Source organism: Phalacrocorax carbo (assembly GCF_963921805.1).
Source record: "Phalacrocorax carbo chromosome W unlocalized genomic scaffold, bPhaCar2.1 SUPER_W_unloc_10, whole genome shotgun sequence".
Classification (NCBI taxonomy): Eukaryota; Metazoa; Chordata; class Aves; order Suliformes; family Phalacrocoracidae; genus Phalacrocorax; species Phalacrocorax carbo.
Window position 1 is genome coordinate 321,214 of NW_026990244.1, and position 27,904 is coordinate 349,117.

General features: G+C 45.3%; 1 protein-coding gene across 11 annotated transcripts in view; it reads right to left on the reverse strand.

Annotated features, from left to right (window-relative positions):
• Positions 1 to 27,904, reverse strand: part of LOC135310821 (erbin-like) — a 173,340-nt gene that overhangs the window by 61,480 nt on the left and 83,956 nt on the right. For all 11 annotated transcript variants that reach the window (XM_064439840.1, XM_064439847.1, XM_064439845.1 and 8 more), the window contains one exon: positions 15,058 to 15,114. In XM_064439840.1, the coding sequence (XP_064295910.1) occupies positions 15,058 to 15,114 (57 nt within the window). The remainder of the gene's footprint in view (positions 1 to 15,057; positions 15,115 to 27,904) is intronic.

A 27,904-nucleotide genomic window follows, 5' to 3' on the forward strand; every position in this document is an offset into this window, starting at 1 on the left:
CTTCCATATGATATGGTCTGGAATCCTAATTAGTCCTCTAGTCCTACAACAAATCAGATTACTAAATTGGATTTCATGACACATCAATACTCTTCAAGTCAATTTAGGGCAAAGATTAAATCAATGACTGAAATAAAGTAAAATCCATTCTTTCAAGCTGTGTTTTGGCAAAATTTTTCCTCCATTTAGGTTTACTTTGGGGACCCCATAAAGAATATCTACCACTGCACATGGTTGTCTATACAATAAAGATGCCTTATTTATTGAAAGTAAGTTTATTTCATGAATAATATTAATAATCACTTAATCTCCAACAAGGATTACACTCAACATCATCTACAGACTTGATTTTCATTACATTATAGCAATAATGCTAGGGACAAACTAGGAATTTAGCATAAATAAGTAAAGACATGATCAAGACAAATGCAGAAGCCATTTTTATTGCACTGAACACACAGTACACACAGGCTTTAGGGGAAAGCCTTTAACTCACATTCCCACTGTCTCAAAGAAGAAAGAAAAAAACCCAACCTACAAAACTCCCACACAAACATGAGAAGGCTACCTCCAGAAGAACCCGAGAAACATTTTCCCCTCATTTCTCAAAGCTCATAAACAGGATGAACAATAAGCCAACTGCTAAAAGTCATTTTCCAAAGTCTAACAAATTATTTAAGTCCCTCTGAAATACTGTGTAAGGTGAATTTCTCAAAGCTTTATGAGACTGTGCCAATAACAATTTTAGTGCCATATGCTGTGAATATATTTGCCCCAATGCGTCTCCCTGAAGCACAGCTGAAGACTCACTTAAAGGATCTAGCGTATCGTTCTGCGGCTTTCAAAACTTTGTGGACAACACCATAATCTGTTTTAACTGACGGCTTCAATTTAAAAAGGTTTTCAATTTCTTCTGTTTTCAAGCTATGCTAGCTAGACTGTGGGCTACTAGAGAGAGCAGTCCAAAACTCCACTGACAATCTAAGTTTCAGCCTCAAAAAGCAGATTAAGGGAGAGCACAGCTTTGTGGGATTGAATTTGACAAATTAGTTTCAATACAGATAAATGATTATTTGGGAAAAAGAGGCTTATTTTAATATTTTTAGAGTCCTTTTATTTCAACAGTTCTTAGACAGTGCCTTGATTTTTATTTGAACTGAATTTTCAGCTTAAAAATAAATACAAATTTTAAAAATTAAGGAAAAATGAGGTAACATCAACAAAATTTAAAAAGTTCAATCTGATTTAAGTGAATTTTGATGAGGCTGAATTGAAATGGTCAGCTGGGGCTTTCTACTGAAGTTTGAGATAAAAGGATTTTTTTTTCTTTCAGTTCCACATGAACTCTTCTCTTTTTATTTTAATGGTTTGGTAAAAAGAAAAAAAAATCAATCTTCCAAACCAATAAACTCCAAGGTCTGAGTGATTTTTCCCCCACTTCCTTCTGTACACCATTCAACTCTGAGGCCAAACTGTTTACACAGCTAACACCAGATTCACAGAATCTAAGCAATAATGCCTGCCCCTCCCCACTGCCAAATTACACCAGATACAGAAATTCCACTCCAAATAAACCCAAGATCTAGGTGATCCCTCCCCTTCCTATCCTGCTAGTGCTACATCCTCGATGGCTTTAAGGCAACCCAAAGTTGCCTTTCTTGTCTCAGTCTTCACTGTAATATTTACAAAAACAACCCCACACAAACAGTTACAGTTTTTCCACCAAGGGCCCTGGCCTTACCATTTGGAACCAGAACAAATATTTGCAAACCTCTCTCAAATAACTGAAAAATTAATGTTATGTAACTTTGACAGTATAACAAAGCAACTTTACATATTTTAAGCCTTTTTCTCCCCCCCCCCCAATTTCTCTAATCTAGTAAACATAGCCACTTCACTGTAACATACATATAATGTGTTTGCAAGACCAGGGCCTCAGTAATTTTCCTCCTCTTCCCCACTGCCTGCCTAATTTATAGCACTTTCAGCTATTTTATGGGAATGCTTCCTAAAACTAATATATCTCTTTGCTTTTCTCTATTTTTTATAGAGCAACTATACCTTCAGACAAAATGCAAAGCTTTTCATACACTGAAAATGTTAAAGTAACAGGAAAATTCAATGCTAAAGGAAGAGGAATACAGGACTGGCAACAAAAATTTACCAGATCACTGAGTTAGATCTATTTCTCTCTCTGCCACAGCATTATGCAATCCCTTTCATAAACTGAAAAATCTGTTTCATAATTCATATTATTGAACTTGCTGTCAAATCAGTCCAAGACTAACAGAACAGGTAGTCTAAATTATGCCTCAGATCCTAAAGCTGTAAAATAGTCAACCTCACTAAGGGTAACAATACCACTTACTTCCAGTAGCAATTTGAGAGGTGTGAGTGATAGGCAAGCTAGGGCCCTGAATCATCATAATTACACCTTCAAATAACTTGCTCCTACTGGTACATCTTATTAGCCTAAAAAAAAAAACCCAAAACCAACCAACAACCCTTTGGCTTTTCTACACTGTGTAAGTTCAAATTTCCACATTGGCTTCTGTTGTGACATAATAGTTAAAGGCAGGCCACAGATGCCTTTGTTGGCCAGGTCAACTGCTGCATGGTTGTACTATCCTGAAAGGCAGATTCACCTCTTGCATACTATGGACACCACAATAAATTTTACTCCCCAGTGTACACCACTGTCTAAGGTTAGAAAGCAATTTAAGAATATCATCCAGAGATCTGCCCCAAGGCTGAATAGCTATGCATGGCAGTTTATGTGGGATAGTATGGGCAAATGCCTAAGACAGTGGGCACCCCCAGTGTACTGAGACTTCACTCCTGAACAAGTGCAGAATCCTGAAAAATTAGTAGAATATCTGGAGGAAGTATGTGGCGATCCTGGCAATCCCAGAGAGACACAAATCACTGCAATGTGCTGGGGCCTGGCCCATGCCTATCGAGCCCTGTTTAACACTATTCAGTACCCCAAAGGTGAAGAGAAGGTCTCTGGATCTAAAAAGACAAGGACAAGGAAAGCGAGAAGCACTGCGGCCACTCAAACCCCTACAATAGATGCTGCGGCTACTCCAACCTCAGTGACAAGTGTTGCAGCAGAATCAGAGGACCAACCTGTGCCAGTATCAGTTGCCCTTATACACAAGAAGAAATCCTGGAAGAGAAAGTCAACTCATTTGGAAAGAGATGATGAAGTGTGGGGGATGAATTTGCAAGTAACTTAACACTGACACATCCTTGAACTGAAGCAATGCGGCAGTAAAAAACAGACACAGGAGCATGGGAATGCCAAGAAGGATTTAAGTAAGCAAAACCAAATGAGGTAGCGCAAACAGAACAGCCTATTAGAATGTAGCATAAGGCGCGTGCTCAGAGCTAGCTGACGAATAACAAATTGTGCATGTGATCGCGTGAGGAATGTGTTGAAAAGATATATAAGCAGTGAAAAGCTGACAATAAAGGTCTTCTGCAAAACATGTCAGGAGTTTGTGACATTCATCCCTGCAAATGGTGACCCCCGACGTGGGAGTGCAATGCTGAGGAGCAGTGTCCGCAGGGACCCCAGCCGGACAAATCAAGCTGATGGCGGGACCGCAGCTTTAATCCCGGGACATCACCTTAATATTACAGGTGAGTGGCTGGGGCAGTAAGCATGGGAGCTAATCTCTCTGCCAAAGAAGAGGTGATTGTTAAGTTACTGATTCAGTTATTAAGCAAGCGAGGCATTAAATATGATACTTTTAAAGTAAAGTTATTACTGAAATTCCTGCAAAAGCATGGGGCTCCATCAACAGTCTCAGCAGTGTTCGATGTTAAAACATGGGAAGAAGCGGGGACAACAGTATGGGAGGCCGCCTCCCGGGGGGGATGAGACTGCCAAGGAGGTGATGAACACCTGGCAGCTGGTGTTGGAAACATTAAAGTCCTGGCAAGCGGAGAAAAGGGTGGAAACCATAGCTGCGCAGACGGTGACCGGAGGTGAGGACAAGGGCGATGGGACTCCCTGTAGGGAGTCCCTGCCAGAAAATGACTTAGTAGATTTAGATGCAGACACAGAGCCATTGCCGTTACCCCTGTTAAAGCTGATGGCTCCGCTGTCCATACTGCCCGTGACAGCTGTTTTACAGCTGCCAACATCCTTTGACCCCCGGAACTGATGGAAACAACTGCAACAAGATGCAATAAAGGAGGAAGGGGTGGCAGGACTAGTCTTTCCAGTATTGATCAGAGATGGAGGACCCAATGAGTGGGGCCCTTTTCAATGGGATCTAATAAAAGAATTAAGAAAAACGGTAACTACATATGGGCTTGCAGCTCCATTTTCCCAATCTCTGCTTGAAAATGTGATGACAGGGCAATTATTGTGTCCCTATGATTTACAAACAATAGTGGCTATGATATTAATACCAACGCAGAAGTTGTTGTGGGAGCAAAAATGGAGGGAACTTTGTGAACAAGCTGCCCTTCAAAATTTAGAACAATGGCAAGGAGACCCTCTTTTAGGGGCAGGCATATCACAGTTAATGGGCATGGATCCTATAGCAGACCCGCGCCTACAGGCGTGGTTGGATGAGAATATACTCTGACAGTCTGCCACTCTCACTCTTCAAGCTATGTTAAAAATTCCGGAAGCTGGAAAGCCATCTCTATCATTTACTCGAGTCCAACAGCAGCCAAACGAACCCTATATGCAGTTTGTGGATCGCTTGCGGGATGCATTAGACAAGCAGGTAGACAACAGAGAAGCAAAAGAAGCGCTGCTGTTGAAATTAGCGGTAGAAAATGCAAATACCGATTGTAAAAAGATATTACAAATGCTGCCAATCAATACTAATATGGTGCAAATGATTGAGGCTTGCAACCGTGTCGGCTCTATTGCTCATCAAATGGAGTCCTTAGCATCAGCCTTTGCAGCAGCTTTAACAATGAATAGGGACATGAAGAAGCAGTGCTACCACTGTGGAAGCCCAGACCACTTAGTTATTGAGTGCCCTCAACAAAGACAAGGAGGAGGAGCCCCTAGTGTGCCCGCTGCGCCGTCCACGCTTTGCCCAAGGTGTGGTAAAGGACGCCATTGGGTGAGCCAGTGCAGATCCAAATATAACGCAGATGGACAGCCCCATTTCCGGCAGGGAAATGGGAGGCGGAGCGCGGGGCGAGGTCGTGCAATGACACAAGCTCCCTCGTCACAAGAACCAAACCGGGGTCCCCCAATGGGAACAGCGTCACATGTGATGGTTGCACAATCTCCAACTCCACCTGGAATGCAACCACCCCCCTTACCACCGTGGGCGCCCTCTCCGCCAGCACCCGAGGGAGTGCTGGACTGGATGTTGCCACAGTAGAAGATTCAACTCTCTGGGGCACACATGTACATCAAATTCCATTGAATGTGAAGGGGCCAATTGGGGGAGGGTGTAGTGCACTGTTGCTAGGTCGTTTCAGTACCACCATGACAGGCCTGTTTGTCCTCCCCAGAGTAATTGATGCTGATTATAGTGGCCAAATACAAGCTATGGTTTGGACACCGACCCCACCACTGTCAGTTCCGAAAGGAGCCCGGATTGCGCAATTAATACTTTTTCGAGCAATAGTACTGACAGCCAGTGAAACAAGCTGCGGCTCTGCTGGGTTTGGATCGACAGGGCAACCAGCTGTTTTTTGGACGTCAGATATCACGTGACATCGTCCAACCATACATGTAACCCTGTGGAATCCTACTGAGCAGCCACAGACGAGCCACTGCACGATACAGGCACAGATGTTACAGTTATCGCAGCCTTCCACATGGCCTACAACATCCCCAGCTAGCGGATTAGTAGGAGTCAGAGGCCTGTCCAGCACATTTCAAAGTTCTACAATCCTCACGATAAAGACCCAAGAGGGAACGACATGTACTGTTCGTCCTTATATCACACCGATTCCCATCAGCCTGCTGGGATGTGATGTGATGGGACAGTGCAGATTTACTATCTCCACCCCTGAACGTTTTTGGTAGCGGCCATTGAGGTGTGACCGCCACTCTGCCTCAAATGGACAAGAGAGACCCCCGTATGGGTGGATCAATGGCCGCTTACCCAGGAAAAGGTCAGAGCCCTACAGGAGCTGGTCCAGGACCAGCTTGCGCAAGGACACATAGTACCAACAAACAGTCCATGGCATTCCCCAGTATTTGTAATTAAAAAGAAAAGTGGAAAATGGAGATTATTGCATGATTTACGGCAAATAAACACAGTCATAGAGGATATGGGCTCGTTACAACCAGGCCTACCATCACCTACAATGATTCCATCCAATTGGAATAGAATCATTGTCGATCTGAAAGACTGCTTTTTTACCATCCCATTGCACCCAGACAATGCTCCAAAATTTGCTTTTTCAGTGCCAAAACTTAATAAGGGGGAGCCAATGGATCGATATCACTGGACTGTACTCCCTCAAGGAATGAAAAACTCCCCAACAATGTGTCAGTCATATGTTGCAAAGGCAATTCAGCCAATTAGACAATGTTATCCAAATATTTCCATGTACCATTACATGGACGATCTATTGTTAGCGGGGCCAACTTGTACTGTGCTCGAAGAGGCCCCTTCAGGCCTTAAAGCAAGCACTGCAGGATGCAGGACTTCAGATAGCCCCTGAAAAGATACAGACAGAACCTCCGTGGAGGTATTTCGGATGGAAAATTTTGGAACAAACCATCCAGCCTCAAAACGTGGGAATAACCGCCAGTATTTGGACCTTAAATGATGTACAGAAACTATTAGGTAATATTAATTGGATTTGAACCCAATGCAGCATTGACAATGCCACTCTTACTCCCCTGTTTGACCTGTTAAAAGGAGACACTGATATAAACGCACCACGAAGTTGGATACCAGAGGCACAACAAGCACTACAGATAATCAATGACAAACTGTTGAATCAACAATGCCATCGTCGCAGTGAAGACATCTGTGCTGGTTTTGGCTGAGAAAGGGTTAATTCTCCTCCCTGGGGGGAGGGGCAGCTACCTTTCTAGATTCCCGGGCTCTGCCGTGTGGGCGGGAGGCTGGGAGAGGCAAGGCAACAGCGGGGGCGGCTGACCAGTATATTAAGTGGCTTGGGAGTGGTGTGGCATCGGGTTGGCAGGCGGTGAGTGGCTGCGTTACATGCAGTTTGTTTCAGTGGTTCATTCCTCTCCCTTCCCCCCCCACCCCAGGTTTCGCGCCTCTCGTTGTTCTCCTTCACATTGCATTTTTGTTGTTGTTCATTTTAATTTTAATCATAAAACTGTTCTTATCTCAACCCACGAGCGTTACCCTTCTGATTCTCTACCCCATCCAACCAGTGGGGGAGTGAGCGAGTGACTGTGTGGGGCTGAGCTGCCGGCTAAACCACGAGTCTTTTTGGAGCCCAAAGTGGGGCTCAAGGGTTGGAGATGATAACAGCTGCTGGTCACAGCACCATGTTGTCCTTTTTGCAGTTGGTGTTCAAGATTGGTGTTGGTTTGTTTAGTCTGCTGTGTTCTGCTGTGATTAGTAATGTTTTGCCTACAAGATTTGTTATACAAACACTTGTTTTCAGCTTTATCTGGTATTTGGGGTTTTTGCTGAAACTGTTACTGTACTTTGGATACCACCTTGTTGAGGCAATTAGCAATTATACCTCCTCCTCGGAGAGACTTTATATGGAGGAAATACAGAAGAGTACCTTTGCAACTTTGTTCTATGATGTCTCTGCCTCTATTACAACCACCTTTTTGTATCTTGAACATCCTTGGGTGGTTAAGGTAATCTTACTGTTAGTTCTTGGGCATGTTGTTTTGGTTTTGACTAAGCAACTTAGAGAATATTACCCAGAAATCTGCCCCGAGGCTTGATAGTTACGAGTGGCAGGGCATGTGGGATAGCATGGGCAAATACCTAGGGCAGTGGGCACCCCCAGTGTTTTGGAGTTTCACCCCCGAACAAGTGCAGAATCCTGAAAAGCTAGTAGAATATTTGGAGAAAGTATGTTGTTATGCTGGGAGCTCCAGAGAGACACAGATAACTGCAATGTGCTGGGGCCTGGCCCATGCATACTGAGCCCTGCTCAACAGTATTCAGTGTTCCCAAGGGGAAGAGAATGTCTCTGGATTGAAAGGCAAAGTGACAGGCACTGTGGCCACTCAAAACCCCACAACAAGTACTGGAGCTGGCTCAGAGAATCAACCCGTACCAGTATCAGTTGCCCCCATACACAAGACGAAATATTGGAAGCGGACGTCAACTCGTTTAGAACGGGATGATGAAAAAGCAGGGTCATCATGAGGAGAGGAGGAGGAAGTCATAAATGAAATAGAGACCACCCGATCCCTGTCCTTGAGTGAGCTGTGAGATATGTGCAAACATTTCAGCCGTCGTTCAGGTGCGCACATTGCCACCTGGCTGCTCCGATGCTGGGATAATGGGGGCAGTAGCCTGGAACTAGAGGGAAAAGAAGCCAAACAACTGGGATCCCTTTCTGGGGAAGGGGGCGTTGACAAAGCAATTGGGAAAAAAACACAAGCCCTCAGCCTCTGGAGGCGACTCCTGTCTGGAGTGAAGGAAAGGTATCCCTTTAAAGAAGATGTTACATATCGCCCAGGAAAATGGACAACTATGGAGAAAGGCATCCAGTATCTAAGGGAATTAGCTGTGCTTGAGGTGATTTATGGTGACCTGGACGATCAACGGTCATCCAAAGATCCAGATGAAGCCGAGTGCACACGACCCATGTGGCAGAAGTTTGTACGGAGCGCACCATCCTCGCATGCAAACTCATTGGCAGTGATGTCCTGGAAAGGGGACGAGACACCAACGGTGGCGGAGGTGATTGATAGACTCCAAGAGTACGAAGCAAATATCTCTTCCTCGCTCATCTCTGCTGTGGAGGAAATATCCCAAGAGGTCCAGCAACTCAAAGAAGATATGTCCTGCTCCCCACCTCGACAGAGTAGTGTCTCAGCTGTTAGGAATAAGCATCCTTTGGCTCAAAGGAGGGGATACACACCACAGGCCACCCTATGGCTCTACCTGCATGACCACGGAGAGGACCTGATAAGGTGGGATGGCAAGCCTACCTCGACCCTAGAGGCACAGGTACGTGAGATACAGGGAAGAACAGTCACTCAGGGAGGTTCTTCCAGGAAAGCCGCTGCTCCAATTTCCAGTGAGCAAGTCCCCAGACAGAGGCGTAGAAGTGCTGATTTTATTTCTGAGCGTAACAGATAGACTCTTGATTCACATTTACAGGAAGTGAGTTGTGAATGCCATGATCAGGACTAGAGGGGGCCCTGCCTCCATCCAGGTGGAGTAAAGGGATAACTGGGTTCACTGGACTGTGTAGATCCGATGGCCTGGCATGTCCGACCCACAGGAGTATAAAGCTTTAGTGGACACCGGCGCACAGTGCACATTAATGCCATCGAACTATATAGGGGCAGAACCCATCAGCATTGCTGGAGTGACAGGGGGATCCCAAGAGCTAACTGTATTGGAGGCCGAAGTGAGCCTAACTGGGAATGAGTGGCAAAAGCACCCCATTGTGACTGGCCCAGAGGCTCCATGCATCCTTGGCATAGACTACCTCAGGAGAGGGTATTTCAAGGACCCAAAAGGGTACAGGTGGGCTTTTGGTGTAGCTGCCTTGGAGACGGAGGAAACTAAACATCTGTCTACCTTGCCTGGTCTCTCGAAGGACCCTTCTGTTGTGGGGTTGCTGAAGGTCAAAGAACGACAGGTGCCAATCGCCACCACAACAGTGCACCGGCGGCACTATCGCACCAACCGAGACTCCCTGATTCCCATCCATGAGCTCATTTGTTGACTGGAGAGCCAAGGAGTGATCAGTAAAGACCCGCTCACACTTTAACTTCAGTACGAACTGGAGTCAAAGGCAGCCAAGTGGTATGCCACAATTGATATCGCTAATGCATTCTCCATCCCTTTGGCAGCAGACTGCAGGCCAGTTTGCTTTTACTTGGAGGGGTGTCCAGGACACCTGGAATCGACTGCTCCAGGGGTGGAAACACAGTCCTACCATTTGCCATGGACTGATCCATAATGCATTGGAACAAAGTGGAGCTCTGGAACACCTTCCATACATTGATGATATCACCATGTGGGGCAACACAGCAGAAAATGTTTTTGAGAAAGGGAAGAAAATAGTCCAAATCCTTCTGAAAGCTGGTTTTGCCATAAAACAAAGTTAGAGGGACCCGCAGAAGAAATATAGTTCTTAGGAATGAAATGGCAAGATGGACATCATCAGATCCCAATGGATGTGATCAGCAAAATAACAGCCATGTCTCCACCAACTAGCAAAAAGGCAACACAAGCTTTCTTGGGCGTTCTGGGTTCTTAGAGAATGCATATTCCAGATTACAGTGTGATCATAAGCCCTCTCTATCAAGTGACCCGGAAGAAGAATGATTTCAATTGGGGCCCTGAGCAACAACAGGCCTTTGAACAGATTAAACAGGAGATAGTTCATGCAGTAGGCCTTGGGCCAGTCCGGGCACGATAAGATGTAAAAAATGTGCTCTACACTGCGGCCGGGGAGAATGGTCCTACCTGGAGCCTCTGGCAGAAAGCACCAGGGGAGACCCGAGGTCGACCCCTAGGGTTTTGGAGTCGGGGATACAGAGGGTACGATGCCCGCTATGCTCCAACAGAAAAAGAGATATTGGCAGCATATGAAGGGGTTCGAGCTGCCTCAGAAGTGGTTGGTACTGAGGCACAGCTGCTCCTGGCACCCCGACTGCCAGTGCTGGGCTGGATGTTCAAAGGAAACGTCCCCTCTACACACCATGCAACTGATGCTACGTGGAGTAAATGGGTTGCACTGATCATCCAGTGGGCTCAGGTAGGAAACCCCAGGCACCCAGGAATCTTGGAAGTGATCATGGACTGGCCAGAAGGCAAAGATTTTGGAATATCACCAGAGGAGGAAATGACACATGCTGAAGAAGCCCCACTCTATAACAAACTGTCAGAAGATGAAAAGCAGTATGCCCTGTTTACTGATGGGTCCTGTCGCCTTGTGGGAAAGTACCGGAGATGGAAGGCTGCTGTATGGAGTCCTATATGACAAGTAGCAGAAACTGCTGAAGGAGAAGGTGAATCGAGCCAGTTTGCAGAAGTAAAGGCCATCCAGCTGGCCTTAGATATTGCTGAATGGGAAAAGTGGCCAGTGCTCTATCTCTATACTGACTCCTGGATGGTGGCGAATGCCCTGTGGGGGCGATAAAACAATGGAAGCAGAACAACTGTCAGGGCAGAGGTAAACCCATCTGGGCTGCCGCATTGCGGCAAGATATTGCTGCCCGCTTAGAGAACCTGGTTGTGAAAGTACGTCATGTGGATGCTCACGTCCCCAAGAGTCGGGCCACTGAAGAACACTGAAACAACTAGCAGGTGGGTCAGGCTGCCAAGATTGAAGTGGCTGAGGTGGATCTGGACTGGCAACATAAGGGTGAACTATTTCTAGCTCGGTGGGCCCATGACACCTCAGGCCATCAAGGGAGAGATGCAACATACAGATGGGCTTGTGATCGAGGGGTGGACTTGACCATGGACGCTATTGCACAGATTATCCATGAATGTGAAACGTGTGCTGCAATCAAGCAAGCGAAGCGGGTAAAGCCTATGTGGTATGGGGGCCGATGGCTGAAATATAAATATGGGGAGGCTTGGCAGATTGTCTATATTACACTCCCACAAGCTCACCAAGGCAAGCGCCATGTGTTTACAATGGTAGAATCAACCACCAGCTGGCTGGAATTATATTCTGTGCCCCATTCCACAGCCCAGAACACTATCCTTGGTTTTGAAAAACAAGTCCTGCGGCGACATGGCACCCCAGAGAGAATTGAGTCAGACAATGGGACTCATTTCCAAAATAGCCTCATAGGCACCTGGGCCAAAGAGCATGGCATTGAGTGGGTGTATCACATTCCCTATCACGCACCAGCCTCTGGGAAAATGAAAAGATACAATGGACTATTAAAAACTACACTGAGAGCAATGAGGGTTGGAACATTCATACACTGGGATACACATTTAGCAAAAGCCACCTGGTTAGGCAACATTAGGGGCTCTACAAATAGAGCTGGCCCTACCCAGTCAGAACCCTTACATACTGTGGAAGGGGATAGAGTCACTGTAGTGCATATTAAAAATATGCTGGGGAAAGCAGTGTGGGTTCTTCCTGCCTCAGGCAAAGGCAAACCCATTCGTGGGATTGCTGTTGCTCAAGGACCTTGGTGCACTTGGTGGGTGATGCAGGAAGATATAGGAGTCCGATGTGTGCCTCAAGGGGATTTGATTTTGGTTGAAAGCAGCCAATGAACTGAATGGTATGCTGTTAATTGCTATATAATGTTGTATGTCATCACTACTATGGTTGCTATATGCCATATTAATGGTATCATGGTGGGAATCTCCCAAATTAGTAAAAAAAGAAAACTTCCATTGAACCAAGCAAAGTGCAGCAGTGATGGAACAAGGACTGACTTCAGCATGCAACAATCAAACACCACACACACCATCTCTCTTAAAGTCTTGTACAATAGATGGAACCCAACGTCACGGACTAAATGAACTCAATGGACCTTTCACAGACATTTTACAGCGGTGGTCCATAGACTAGGGGAATGATAAATGAAATCTGTATATTCTATTATAGGATTAGAAGGCGGGTAGGGGCTATCAAAATTGTATTGGATATTATTGGACCTGAGCATGATGTAAATGATATGGATTAAGGGGTGGATACTGTGATGATTTTAGCTGGGATAGAGATAATTTTCTTCACTGTAGCTGGCATAGTGCTGTGCTTTGGACTTAGTATGAAAATAATGTTGATAACACACTGACGTTTTGGATGTTGCTGGGTAGTGCTTTTACTAGTCAAGGCCTTTTCTAGCTTCCCATGCTCTGCCAGGTGCACAAGAAGCCGGGAGGGGAGGGGGCACAGCTAAGAGAGCAGATACAAACTGGCCAAAGGGAGATTCCATATCATGTAACATCATGCCCAGTATGTTTACTGGGAGGAGCTGGCTGGGGAAGCAGGCAGCAATTGCAGCTCGGGGACCGGCAGCATTGGTTGGCAGGTGGTAAGCGTTTGTATCATTTGTCTTTCTGTTTTTTTCCCTTTTCCCCTTTTCCTTTTTATTATATTATCATTATTTTTGTTATTATCACAATAAATATTATAATTATTATTTTATTCTAATTATTAAACTGTTCTTTTCTCAACCCACAAGGGTTTTTTTGCTTTTGCTCTTCTGATTCTCTCCCCCATCCTACAGGGGCGGGTGGAGTGAGTGAGCGGCTGCGTGGTGTTTAGTTGCTGACTGGGGCTGAACCACAACACCCTGACAACATTGAAGTGAAGAAAAAAATTCCCAGGAACTTCAGCAGAAGTGTTTGGCTTAAATATATTACAGCCTTTGTTTACGTGTCTCTTACCACTACAAGAGACCTCTGAAAACTACTCTCTTTGAAATATTGCATGTAATTCATGCTACTAGTGTTAATTATGGCAATTAAGGTCAGAGGAATTTTATAAACAAAATATGTATTAGCTATAAGTTTTAATTATAGCTACTGTTCCTCAGTTCGGAGTAACTTCATTTACAGAGCTACTACCCCACATTACATGTCCTCTAATTTTTCTACTGAAAATTAGCAATAGCACAAAGAGCAAAGAAGAATGAGAGTATTTATATTGCATGAGTAGAATGTTTCACACTTGGAAGATTTAAATTCACACTTTCTTATCTTATACATTTCATCCCATATGTGAGTTTTGGCATTTTTATACAGCAGACACCACAGTACAGTATCTAGGCACACAAAAAAGGTAATGCCAGCGGAACATACCCCTCGTTCATATCTTAAGCGCATAGTTAGCTAGAGTCACTAGAAAAGCTCGCTGTTGTACTTAAAAGGGCTGACAACTCACACTTCAGCCTACTGCATGCGAGTCTGCTAGCATATGAGCTAGACAGAATGAATGTTCAATTGTTAGCACCTCCTCTTCTCCATCAAAACATCTGAACCCAGTACCTCTCTTTACCAGTGTCTGTTGCCAGAGGAGGACCCCTTTCATTGCACACCACAAAATATTCATGACTCTACAGCTAGTTATTCACATCCCATTATTGGGATCTCTGTTTCTCTCTTTATTGACCTTTTGTACCTCTGTTAACCCAGTTAGACCTCCAGGGTCCAAGTCAGAAAATTCAGAGCATTGCTCTAGGTCATAGAAACAGCAGGAACTGCAACAATGTCAGCCTGGGTTTGCTTGATGAAGTGAGTCAGAGTTGCAAGGCAGGGCTTAGAAAGGTGCTAGATTTTAAGAGATAAGTATAATTGTATTTACTATTAAAACAAATAGTATTACAGCTTCCATAACTATTTTATAATTATGGAAAATGTGGCTGACTAATATGCTTCCATTACATTAAACAAGCCTGTTGCATTATAGAATACATACTGCATAACAGACTGTGCAACACAGTAAGTAGTTTTTATTTTCTTCAGCAGTGAAGAATATTAAACAGAAAAAAAATTGTTCACATCACGTGAATCACATTCCCTCAGTTATTCTGAGCAAGCACCTCAAATTCCATATTTGATTTAGAGATAATGTCTAAGTTTCAGGCACTCAGCCATCAGAATGGTACCCAGACAGGCATCTGGGCACCAATACAATGCTGTGTGCAAAAAGCATGACACCTCAGAACAATCATCCTGAAGTGTTCACATGCTGACTTAAAAGCTTGACAGGTGGATCAGAAATCCAGAGCTGGAGAGGAACAGAAAAAAATCAGAAATCACTGAATAAAAAGACCAGTGAGTCTGAAGAGAAATATAATTTCAGCAGTATGAAGGGAAAGTTCCTTGTGAGAACTTAGTCCAGTTACTTAGCTACACATTTTAAGCTGTGATCTACTTTTCAATATGCACTACATTATTAGTATGACTACAGAAAAAACCCTCCAAAATATTTTAAATAGATTTCATACATACTTACTTTGGCAATATTTTTAACTGGTTTTCTCTAAGTTCCAATATCTGGAGTTTAGTTAATCTGTAACAGAAAAGCATAACAAATTATCACAATATATTGTATTTTATGAAAAAACAATCTCAGAACCTATTTACATTGCTAAATTTCAGAGATCTACACGTTTAAAATAATTTTTTGTGGAAGGATACAAGTATGTTTTGTGCAGAAATCTGAATGTTACTTTAAATTAATTTATTGATTGGGGTTTGGGTTTGGTAAAGCAGTAAACAAACTGGATCTTGCCTGCTTTTCTGCATCTGCTTGAACACGGTTGTTTTCCTTCATCCCACAGATTTAAAAGCACTTCATTGCATTCATTATGGATATGTGTTATCATCATATACAGAAGTGCACAGGAAGTAAAAGAAGTGGGATCAGTCCACACAAGATGCTGAGTTTCTAATACAGGCAATGTATCAAACAATTTCATATAAAAAGCCTCATCACAGGAACACCTGTGGTCTTCCACATGGTAAAAACAACCTTTAAATTAATCTTGTATTTCCTTCCATATTCTCTTTCTAGTCATCTTCTTAATCCATTTTGATATTTCTATTAGAAGGCAATTTGACCTTCCTTTCAGTAAATCCTTGGTTGCAAGATAAATAACCTCTAGATCCCAAACTCAACTGCTTGGCCAAGATAAGTTCAAAGCAGTCTTGACATTCAAGCAATGTACCGTCCCCAGTGGAATTTTTTGCATTAGGACAGAAGCAACAAGACTATCTCTTTGTTAAATGAAATGCAGAAACAGTTTGGTTTAAATACAGAAAGAGTTGTAAAAAGAAGAGTTCTACACGTGACCCACCAACAGCCCTAATACAACACAAAATAGGTCATTACACTCCCCAAGTCAAAAAGGAGTTTAGTGAACAGATCAGTCTTTCCTGAGGATTCTCAAATGAGTACATTGTAAGGACACAGACAAAAACCTTAACTCTGATTAAGTAGTAAGAACTACACTTAAAGTAAAAACAGAAAGCCTGAAAACAGTATTTATTTTTTCCTCAAGACATTTGCTCATTTTTGGGTGCATTTGAAAGTAACAATCTGATAAACCTATGAATAACCTAAGAATATAACAGTCATCTTGAAATAGAGCAGAGGTGTCAACCTAGCCCAGCACTGCAAGCAGTACTTGCCATCTGGTAGCAACTGGAGGGAAACCTCCTCCTCCCAACTTCCCAAAGGAAAAACACCCCTGTAACAATGCTGAAAGAATAGCCTAATAAAAACCCAGTTCATGGTAATATCACTGCTGTCAATCTAGGACATAACTGGAAAGGACCTCCTAGCCTTCTTACCCTACCTGCATCCTAAGATATAAAACTGTGACAAAACAAAATTTGTTTGTTGAAGCACCCTCAGATTTGAATGGTCATTTCGTGCTTGGACTTCTGAACCCAAGAACTGGATTACAAAGGGGCAAGTCTCACACTTCAAGTGAATAATTGCCTTCACTAGAAGTTACTTCTGTGGCACCTTGTGGCTTGCACACCACCTAGATTATGCTCAAGGGTACACTGGATGTATAGGAAACATTTTCCCATAATTATTTACTATCCTATTCTACTGCAGGACTTTCTCAATTCCCTGCATTTTCTGCAACCAGGCAGGAGTCTTGCCTAGCAGCACCTCTATTTTAACATCAAGGTAATTATTTTTTCATATTGAGAAGATACCACATTTTCCCATGCACCAGTACATGGGCAGAAACTGGGATCCCATGATAACAGCAAAACATCAGAAATATCAAACCAGGTTCTGCAGACTTTTATCCCTGCATTTTATTAACCCTGTCTTACAACATTAACTTCTGTTTCCCAGAGCTTTGAATGTTCATGTTACCCACTGCAAATCTTCTCCCTCCCAGATTCACTGCAGACTTGGATAGCATGCAACAGCAGGAGATTTATTATTACATCTTTAGTATCAGGGATTCTCAAAATATGACAAACAGAATGGACAATCTTCTCTAGAAGGGAGGAATAGTAGTCCTTTCTCTTTGGAGACTGCAGGTGTTGCTCTTTAAAGTCCTAATGATGAACTTAAAACATCAACAGCAGAACTGTAGCTCTTGGCCGCTTCTGGTATTAGATCATCCCCATTACCAGCTCAGATTAGGTGCAGCCTCTGAAAATGTAAACAGTTCAAGAACTCTGGAGACCAAGGAAGATGAGCTGCCTAATAAGATACCAATTCTTCACGTTAAGAAGAAACTATTCCCCACCAACTTTCTGATGCATCCCACAACTCTAGATACCTGCTCAGCTTCTTACAGTTTTGTAGCAGGGCTCTTTTTAAACACTGGTCTAAAAATAAAGCAGCACATTCAATCAACTCCAAAACCCTTTATTTTGATAAGGCTTCAACATTCAAACACTGCATTAAACTCCAGATGGTGTTTTGCTTTGATGACAGGGAAAATAGCTAGACAGTTTTTCTTCGCAACACGTGCATGCAGTCAAATTTCGCAGTTGAAAGCAGTAGAAGCAAACCTCCATTCATATGCTAAACTATACATATGCCCACCCACGCTTCACTGACTTTAGCCAGAACTCACTGTACTACACTTCTAATAAGCTAATTCTATAAACTTAAAGACTGCCTTTGTTGATAGAAAAGTTCAAAGCTTTATGACCTTGTTTCATGTTCTACTCTCTCCAGCTAACCCTAAGAGATTGGAGATACATGTATCTAAGTTTTTGTGTGTAGAGCTAGACAGAGGCTACTAGGGAAACATTTTCAACTTCCCCTGGCTGGGAGATACAGGCTGCATCTAAACTAGTAATTTTCTTGGGGCAATTGATGAGAAATATTGGCCTGAAGCAGTTGTTACTTCTTCCATTATGACTGGGAGGGTTAATTCAAGTTTAATATAACAGTACACATCAAATACTCAGCCTAGCTGCTCTTTAAATCACTGGCGTAAACGCCCATGCTAAGCATTTTAATTGCTATAATGGAACTGAAAAACTAGGGTTTAATTCAGAAAAGAAATACAGACAGAGAATTAGTCCACCTATACTAAAGGAAAAATAAAACTCTCGGTGACAGAACGTATATTTCCTCTGCCATTCTATCACAAAGATTTGTTATACTCATACAGAAACATTTCATTTCTCAACTGTAAAAACCCATAACCACAAAAATAGTTACACATCACCTAAACACAAAGCTATGAGAGTATTCTTCAACTTTAAGTATACCTGGTATAATGGTCTCAACAAAATTATTGTTGCAGGAATTATTTTATGCAACCAACTTAACTTGCTTTTAAAATATAGCTCAACTTGTACTAAAAAAATATCTCTACATGAACACTTTGCCAGGATAAGATCAATATTACTCCTAAATCTGATTTCTTTAACTATACAATCTGTAAAACTGTAGAAGAAATATGTAGCAGGCATACTTAGAAACTCACTGTTCAACAGCAGTCATTCCTTAGAAAGCTAAAAATATTTCAGAGATGTTCTTTATTTTTCACCTCCCTTGCAGTTTTGCTAATGCAGAAATATTTTTTTTAAAAATCATAACTAAAATACAAAGGCAAGAGAACTGAAATACATGCATCCTACAGCAGGCTGCATTTTGCAAAAGTTTCAGCAAAATTACATATATTTAACTAAATTAAGTCCCAAATTTGATCACCATTGTACATTTATGTAAAAAGATATCCCAAAGTAGATACTACTAAAAATATCTACTACTGCAAATACTACTGGTAAACTGTTGAGAAACAAGATTAACAGTAAATTCACTGCAACATCATGGTAAAAAGTCTCTGGAAGCAATACCTGACTACAGACAACATTCTCAAAAGTTTTTAAAATTACACTGAAGATATACTCCTTGCTTAAACACTCATCAGTAAATAATGTTTCCCTTTTAAAGCCCTGTCTCAACACTAGCATGCAGTGAGCTTCAAATTTAGAATGCTCTGCTTATATATCTGTATATTTAAATGCAAATATACATTATGTATTTAGATACAACAGATATAGTTTTCTTACGTAAGCACAAGCAATTCTCAGACTTCTGTGCACCAGCACAAAGGCTAATTCTAGGATCCAGGACAATATTAATGCATTAAAATTAGAATTTGGGAATGGAGGAAAAAAAAACCCCACACACCACACACTTTATCACCTCAGAATTCCAAAGGAACTGGCACATTTAATCAAAAGTCTGGTGATTTTTAATAAGTCGAACAGGTTGGACTAGTACAACATCACTGAAGGACAGCAAGTATGCAGTGTTCATAAAGAAGGGAAAAAAAGATTGGATAACCTTGACCTCAATATTACGCAAAGCTTTATTAGAAATATTGAAGAAGAAAATAAAACATAGAGGTAAAATGTAATAAAATGCTGCATGGATATACTAAAAGTAGTTTGCATTACAAAAAATTTTCTTTCCTAAGCATCAGACTGACTATTACTGACAGAGAAGCTCAAAGACCTGTTTTGGGACTATCCTATTCAATATTTTTAAACAGCAATCCTAAAGGACAGGAAAATTGTTTAAGTTGGCTCAGGCCACAAAAGACAGTCACAGATGATACAGTGAATTATTAGGACACAGTAGGGGAAAAACTGTACAACCTTGTATTGCCCGGGGGTGAGCAGAGGGACCCGTCAGGAGCCGGCAGCTCTCACGAGCGAGGCTGACATCCAGCTGACGCGGCGTGGGGCATTGCCAGAAGCAACGGCGGGAGATTTAAACTGCCCCTAGGGAGCGTGAGCGACCAGGAGTGCGGCGAACAGGGCGTGGCGCATCAGAAGGGCGTGGCGTGGCAGGGCGAGCAGGAGGGATGCCACAACCCACTTGTAGGTCTACAGCTCAGCCAAGTGCTTCGGCCTTGGGCAAAATGGTGAGCACTCACCTCAGAGCTAAAACCACTGTTCGTTCAGCGAAAGCCCCCGAGATGTCAGACTCATCCACCCAGACGGGTCTGGTAAGAAAGGACACATCAGTACAGGCAGTGGGTTGCGGCAAATGCCCGAACACCCCTCCTGATGAAAAGGTAAGTACCTGCACGAGGTGTGCACAGGTTGATGACCTGTTACGTCAGGTGGCTGAACTGCAGGAAACGGTTAAGAGGCTGCGCGGTATTAGACGAGCTGAGGCAGAGATAGACAGGTGGCTTCAGAATCATGTTCCTGTGGCAGACACCACCGAGAATGAGGCACCGTGGACCCTGGTGACTCACAAGAGCAGGATTCCACATCAGCCTGCACCTTCCACCATCCCAATTAGAAACAGATATGAAGCCTTAATGACTGAGAATACCCATGAGCAAAGTCTGCAAAGTCCCCCACAAGGGGAAACTGTACCAGCAACAGACAGTGGACATCGTAAAAAGAAACGACGAGTGCTCGTGGTGGGTGACTCTCTGTTGAAGGGTACTGAGGCACCCATCTGCTGACCTGACAGGGAGTCATGAGAGGTATGCTGCCTCCCAGGAGCCAAGGTCCGAGACATTGCTTAGAGGGTGCCACAACTCATGAGGAAAACAAAAAAATCTGCTACTACTATTTCATGTAGGCATGAACGACACTGAGAGCCGCAACCTGGGTAAAATCAAGGAAGATTTTCGAGCCCTGGGGGAGCAAGTGAAAAACATTGGTTCCCAAGTGATTTTCTCTTCCATTTTGCCAGTTCGAGGGAAGGGAGCAGCCAGAAACAGGCACATAATGTATATCAACTCCTGGCTACGTGGTTGGTGCCATCGTGAGGGGTTTGGCTTTTACGACAATGGGGTGTTCTGTAGGGGAATAGACAGGGATCGGTGACCGGAAGATCACGGGATGTGACGGAAAGATAGACTCCTCCCCATAGGAGTGGCAGGAACAGGAAGCGCAAGAGCTATATAAGCATGTGATACAGTTAAATAAACGGACATTTTGTATCCATCATATTGATGTCTGTGCATCACTGTCCCCAGGGTGGGTAGAGCCCTGTGTCCCGGAGATATGCGGCCCAAGATAAGTTCTCCCATAGAAGCGTACAGCAACAAGTGGTGACCCCGACGTGATCAGCGGGGCGGCATGGCAAGTTCGCCGGGGGGAAAAGATAGCTTGGGGCACGCAGGGGTGGGATGGGGAGCCGCAGGACAGCGGGCGCGCCATGGAATCAGTCGTAAAGGTACTGAAGGGATTGGGGAAGGAATATGGAACTTCGATTTCGAAGGCGCCTACCTCAAAGGCCATCCAATGGATGGATGCAGGGGCTCATACGGAGTCCTGCAGACATATTTAATAAAGATAATTGGGTGAGAATTAAAGAGGAGTTAGCCGAAAGGGCTATGATGGGAAAACCCCAGTACATACAGCTCTGGGGAAAGATACACCGGTTACTATTGAAAGCTCGGGATGATCAGGAGAGGTGGCGGCAGGCGCGGCTGTGCCTGCACGGTGCTACAGGCGACAGTAGCCCGGAAAGAGACCCAGGATGGGCAGTGGGGACGCAGACAGGGGCAAGCATCGCGGGGGATGGGGAAGAAGCGGAGAGTTTGGACGGAGTAGCCTGGCCAACTACTCAGTCTGAGGCTCCCGAAGAGGTGGATCGGGAAGCGGCAGTGTTCCCTGTTGAGCCAGCAGGACCGTTGGAATGCCCCCCTGCATACCCCTGGGATGATTTGGCACAGGCGCGGGTACTTGCGCGCGGGGAGGGGGACGTGGCGATGGAGCGGAAGGAGGAGGATGATCAGCGCCGGCAGCGGCGCCGCCCTCTGCAGGTCCAGAGCGCTGCAGCTCCGGAGGGGTCCGCGGAGGACGTGCTGCGGCAGCTGCAGCAGGCTATGCGCGCACTAGGGGGAAGTATCTTGGAGGCAGACAGGACTCTTAACGAAGGGTGCGCCCCATCGACAGTCAGTTGAGTTACCTAACTGGCGGCTGATAGCCAGAGATTGTAGCCTCGATGGAGTAAGGATAGAGATGCCCGGGATATTCCCTGTCCGGATAGCTCCTGGAGGAGGGGCAGGGAGCTGCAAGCGGTGACGGAGAGTTCCCGTAGAGCGTATAGCAAAGTGGGCAAGTATTAAAAAAAAAAAAAAGTGGAACCTTGGCAAAAGATACAGCAAGGACTAGCAGAGCCATTTACAACATTTTGTGACAGGTTGCAGAAGGCTATTATAGAATCAGAATTGCCGGTGGCGGCCAAGGATGCAGTCCTTATGGATTGCCTCCAAAGTCAAGCAAATCCACAGACACAAGATGATGTCCTCCACACCCTGGTGGCAGGGGCATCATTGGGTCAAACCATCAGGCATGTCTTGCGCCAGGAGGCGTTGAATCAGCATGGCGGTGTGGGAGCGCACATCTGCCAGAACCCTGACTGTGGAAGCGAAGAAAGGGTGATGGTGCAAGCGGCCGGGGCGGGGCCAAGATGTCATTTGTGTGGACGGCAAGGGCACTTAAAAGCTGGGTGCCCGCTAGGGGAAAGGGGAGGACGTAATGGAGGAGGAGTCCGCCCAGTAGGGAGGTGCTGGGTGTGTGGGAAGCCAGGACACCTGGCAAGAGATTGTCCAGCCACAAAGCCGGGAAACGGCCAAAGGAGGGGGATTCGTGCCTCCTGTGAGTCAAATGGCCCCCATCATGGTGCCAGTGCCAGGAGCTTGGCCCACCGTAGCGGGCCAAGGGGGAGTGAACCTTCAGGCAGGGGAGCAGAACCAGCAAGATTTGCAGGTTACGGTCCCTGCGTGGCCTTGGTCATAGGCTGTGATGAGAGACCCATGGCAGCGGTGATGATTACCCCACAAGAGTCGAGTTGCCCAGCACGGATATGCCTGGGAATGTTAGCGGATACCGGGGTGGATGTCACAGTGATGCCACTCGAACGGTGGCCACCATCTTGGCCCCTCGCCATGGGAAAACGTATAATAGGGGTAGGAGGAGAACAACAGATGAGGACTAGTACTTGCCCTGTGAAACTCAAAGTCATGGACGAGGAGGCAGGGAAGCTCCTCATGGCCATAGTGACCATACTAGTAGCAGATGGGTAGCAAGCCCCTTGCTGGGGTGGGACGCCCTTGCCCAGATGGGGATCGGGTTGAAAAATTTAGCATAAGGGCCACTGCCTCAGAGGGGCTTCGTCAGCACAAGTTGGTGTGGAAAACCGAACAGCCCGTCTGGGTGGAGCAGTGGCCCCTGACAACAGAGAAAACAGAGGCTGTAAGAGCTATAGTAAAATGAGAGCACAAAGCAGGGCACCTAGAGCCCTCGATGAGCCCGTGGAACACCCCTATATTTGCTATAAAAAAGAAAGATAAAAACCAATGGAGGATGCTGCATGACCTTAGAGCAGTGAATCAGCAAATGGAGGACATGGGGCCTCTCCAACCTGGCCTACCAGATCTGAGTGCTGTCCCAAAAGGATGGCGAGTCATTGTTTTAGATATCAAAGACTGCTTCTTCAGTATTCCACTACATCCAGATGATAGAAAGAGATTTGCCTTTACTCTGCCTGCGGTGAACCGCGCAGAACCAGGTAGTAGATGGCAGTGGACAGTACTTCCGCAGGGGATGAAAAACTCTCCAGCGATCTGCCAGAGGTATGTGGCTTCTGCATTGCAGCAAGTAAGGCGACAGTATCAGGAGAGAATCTACATGATCCACTACATGGATGATGTCCTCATAGCTGTGCCCACCGAGGCATTGTGTGAACACATCTTTTCAGACACCCAAAGGGGCCTTGAGGGACAGGGCCTCAAGGTAGCTGAGGCAAAGGTACAGCGAGGACCAGTGTGTGGATTTCTGGGTGCTAGAATAGAAGGGGATTGCATACAAGCTCAGCCTATTAAACTTACACCTAAGGTTAAAAATTTACACGATGTACAGAAGCTGGTAAGAGCACTGCAGTGGTTGCGGACATTTGTGCACATCACCAGTGAGGAGATGCAACCTTTCTATGCGTTGCTGAAAGGGACCGACCCATGGGAGCCCAGGAGTTTAGACGCTGAGGCAGTCCAGCAGTTGCAGATGATAGAACGTCGAATGCAAAAGGAAGGAGTATGGCGGTGGGACCCCCAGGAGGAATTAATCGCAGGTTGGATTCTGACCGCCGGTGGAGGATTAGGATTGCTATATCAAATACGGGCGGGGGAAGAAAAACCACTGCGATGGGTATATCAGAAGGTTCCCAAGGATGCGTTCTCCACAAAAGTCAAGGTAGCCGGGGGAATGATTTGGCGTCTGCGACGGGAAAGCAAGGGAATCTTTGGGAAGGAGCCAGGTAAGCTGACAGTGCTGTGGAATGGGGAGAAATGGCGGAAGGTGGTAGAGAGTGAAGAGGATATACAATTAGCGGTATATTCGTACCCAGGAAAAATCGTCACAGGCACGGTACAGAGGTGGGCCGAGACAGCCAAAGTGGTGGATTTAAGTGTGGATAGTAGAGTTTTGGATACCCCTCACCCAGGACCAACATATTTCACAGACGCTTCCTCGAAGACGAACAGAGCAGCGGTAGTGTGGAAAGAAGGGAATAGTTGGATGCGCCAGACGTATGAGGAGCAGGGTAGAAGTGTGCAGTGATCCTGCACACTTCGGGATCCTGCTGAGTGTGCTGAAGGTCAGCTCTAAGACAAGGATTCTTGATTTTAGAACTTCAAACTTCAGTGCACTCAGGGCTCAGTTAGGAGGGCTTCGATGGGAAGCTTCCATGGAATACAAAGGAGCTAGTGAGTGCTGGGAATTCTTCAAGAACTCTCTATTGGAAGCACAAAGCCAATTTATCCCCTACAAAGGAAAAGGAAGTAAGCGGAGCAAGAGGCTCCCATGGCTCAACCGTGACCTCCTGGGTCTACTCAAATCCAAAAGGGAAGCATGCCAAAAACGGAGAAGTGGAGGATTATCTGCCGAGAAATACAAGGGCATAGCCAGAGAGTGCAGAGACGCAGTCATAAAAGCAAAAGCCCAATTTGAATTGAAACTGGCTGTAGACATAAAAAATAACAAGAAAGGGTTCTTCAGACATGTCAACCATAAGGAGAAAAAGAAGGAAAACATAGGCCTACTGTTAAACAGAAAAGGAGAATCAATCACCAATGATGCAGAAAAGGCAGAGGTCCTTAACGCCTTCTTCACCTTGGTCTTTACCAGCACTGTAGGGTCCCAGGCTTTGGGAACAAAATTGCCGATTGAACCAAACACCGACCCACCATCGGTGAAGGAAGAGTTAGTATATGAATTAGTACAGGAGCTTGACCCCTACAAATCAAAGGGCCCTGATGCCATCCACCCGAGGGTGTTGAGAGAGCTTGCTGACATCATCACAAGGCCGCTCTTCATAATCTTTGAGAAGTCATGGAGAATGGGGGATGCCCCAGAGGACTGGAGGAAGGCAAATGTTACCCCTATCTACAAGAAGGGTTCGAGGGAGGATCCAAGTAACTAGAGGCCCATCAGCCTTACTTCAATCCCTGGGAAAGTTATGGAACGAATCCTCCTGGGGACCATCACAAGTCAAATGAAGCATGTGATTGGGAAAAGCCAACATGGCTTCACTAAAGGCAGATAGTGCTTGACAAACCTGGTGGCCTTCTATGACAAAGTGACTTGCCTGGTTGACATGGGGCAGGCAGTGGACATTGTCTACCTAGACATCTCCAAGGCCTTTGATATGGTCCCCCACAGTCTCCTCCTGGAGAAATTGATGTGTTATGGCCTAGACAAGTGGTCTGTGCAGTGGCTGGGGAATTGGCTGACAGGCCACACCCAAAGGGTGGTGGTAAATAGCTCTTTCTCAAACTGGCGACCTGTCACTAGTGGAGTCCCCCAGGGATCAATACTGGGCCCAATGTTATTCAACATCTTTATAAGTGATCTGGATAATGGCATCAAATGTAGCCTGATGAAGTTTGCTGATGACACCAAGTTGAGTGGGGAAGTAGACACTCCAGAAGGGAAAGCTGCTCTGCAGGGAGATCTGGATAGGTTGGAAGAGTGGGCCAGCAGGAACCTTATGAAGTTCAACAAGGACAAGTGTAAGATCATGCACCTGGGAAAACATAATCCAAGAGTGCAGTACAGACTGGGATCCACCTGGCTGGAGAGCAGCTCTGTGGAAAGGGACCTGCTGGTCCTGGTGAACAGGAAGCTCAACATGAGCAAACAGTGTGCTGCTGTGGCCAAGAAGGCCAACAGGATGCTGGGTTGCATAAAAAAAGGGCATCGCCAGCAGAGAGAAAGAAGTCATCATCCCGCTCTACTCAGTGCTTGTCAGGCCATACCTGGAGTACTGTGTCCAGTTCTGGTCCCTTCTATACAAAAAGGATCTGGACAGGCTGGAAGGGGTCCAGAGAAGGGCCACCAAGATGATCAAAGGACTGGGAAGCCTGCCATATGAGGATAGGCTGGGAGAGCTGGGTTTGTTCAGCCTTGAGAAAAGGAGGCTCAGAGGGGATCTCATCACCATGTACCAGTTCTTAAGAGGTAGCTACAAAGAAGATGGAGACTCCCTTTTTACACGGAGTCACATGGAGAGGACAAGGGGGAATGGACACAAATTGCTCTTGGGGAGATTCCGATTGGACACCAGAGAGAAATTTTTCACACTGAGGACAGTCAACCATTGGAATAATCTCCCCAGGGAAGTGGTTGACTCGGCCACGTTGGACTCCTTCAAGAGTCGTCTGGACCAGCTGCTGGGTGATCTTCTTTAGACTCTGCTCTTCCTAGAAAGGTTGGACTAGATGATCCCTGAGGTCCCTTCCAACCTGTGATTCTGTGATTCTGTGATTCTGTTTGTGTGGCAAGCCTTTGGTAGCGGGGTAGGCTACAGGGGTGGCTTCTGTGAGAAGATGCCAGAAGCTTCCCCCATGTCCAATAGAGCCAGTGCCAGCCAGCTCTAAGATGGACCTGCTGCTGGACAAGGCTGAACCAGTCAGCGACGGTGGTAGCACCCCTGGGATAACATATTTAAGAAGGGCGAACAAAAAAACCAATTGCAGCCAGAGAAAGGAGTGAGAACATGTGAGAGAAACAACCCTGCAGACACCAAGGTGTCATGGTTTCAGCTGGGATAGAGTTAATTTTCTTCACTCTAGCTGGTATAGTGCTGTGCTTTGAAATTAGCATGGAAAAAACCCTGTTGAGATAACACACAGATGTTTAGGCTGTTGCTGGGCAGCGCTTATACTAGTCAAGGACATGTCTAGCCTCCCATGCTCTGCTGGGTGCACAAGAAGCCGGGAGGGGAGGGGGCACAGCTAAGAGAGTGGATTCAAACTGACCAAAGGGATATTCCATATCATGTAACGTCATGCCCAGTATGCTACCTGGGAGGGGCTGGCCGGGGGAGGGAGGGGGCAATCGCGGCTCGGGGACGGGCAGCGTTGGTCGGCGGGTGGTGAGCGGTTGTATCGTTCGTGTTTCTGCGTTTTTGTTCCCTGTTTTCCCTTTCCTTCCTTTTCCCTTTTATTATATTAACATTACTGTCATTATTATCATAATCATTTATCATCATCATTCTATTGTAGTTATTAAACTGTGCTTATCTCAACCCACAAGTTCTTTTGCTCGTCCGATTCTCTTCCCCATCCCACAGGGGTGGGGGGTGGGGTGAGCAAGCGGCTGTGTGGTGTTCAGTTGCCAGCTGAGGCTGAACCACGACAGTCTATTTTTGGCGCCCAACGTGGGGCAAGAAGGGTTTGAGATAATAACAGTTGCTGGTCACAGCATTGATTAATCTGCTCGCAGTATTAGTTTGTCCAGTCTTTACCATGCTGATTGTAAAGTACATGTTAAAACTTGCTGTTGGTTCTGTCAGTTGGCTGTGCTCTGCAGTGATTAGAGATATTTTGCCT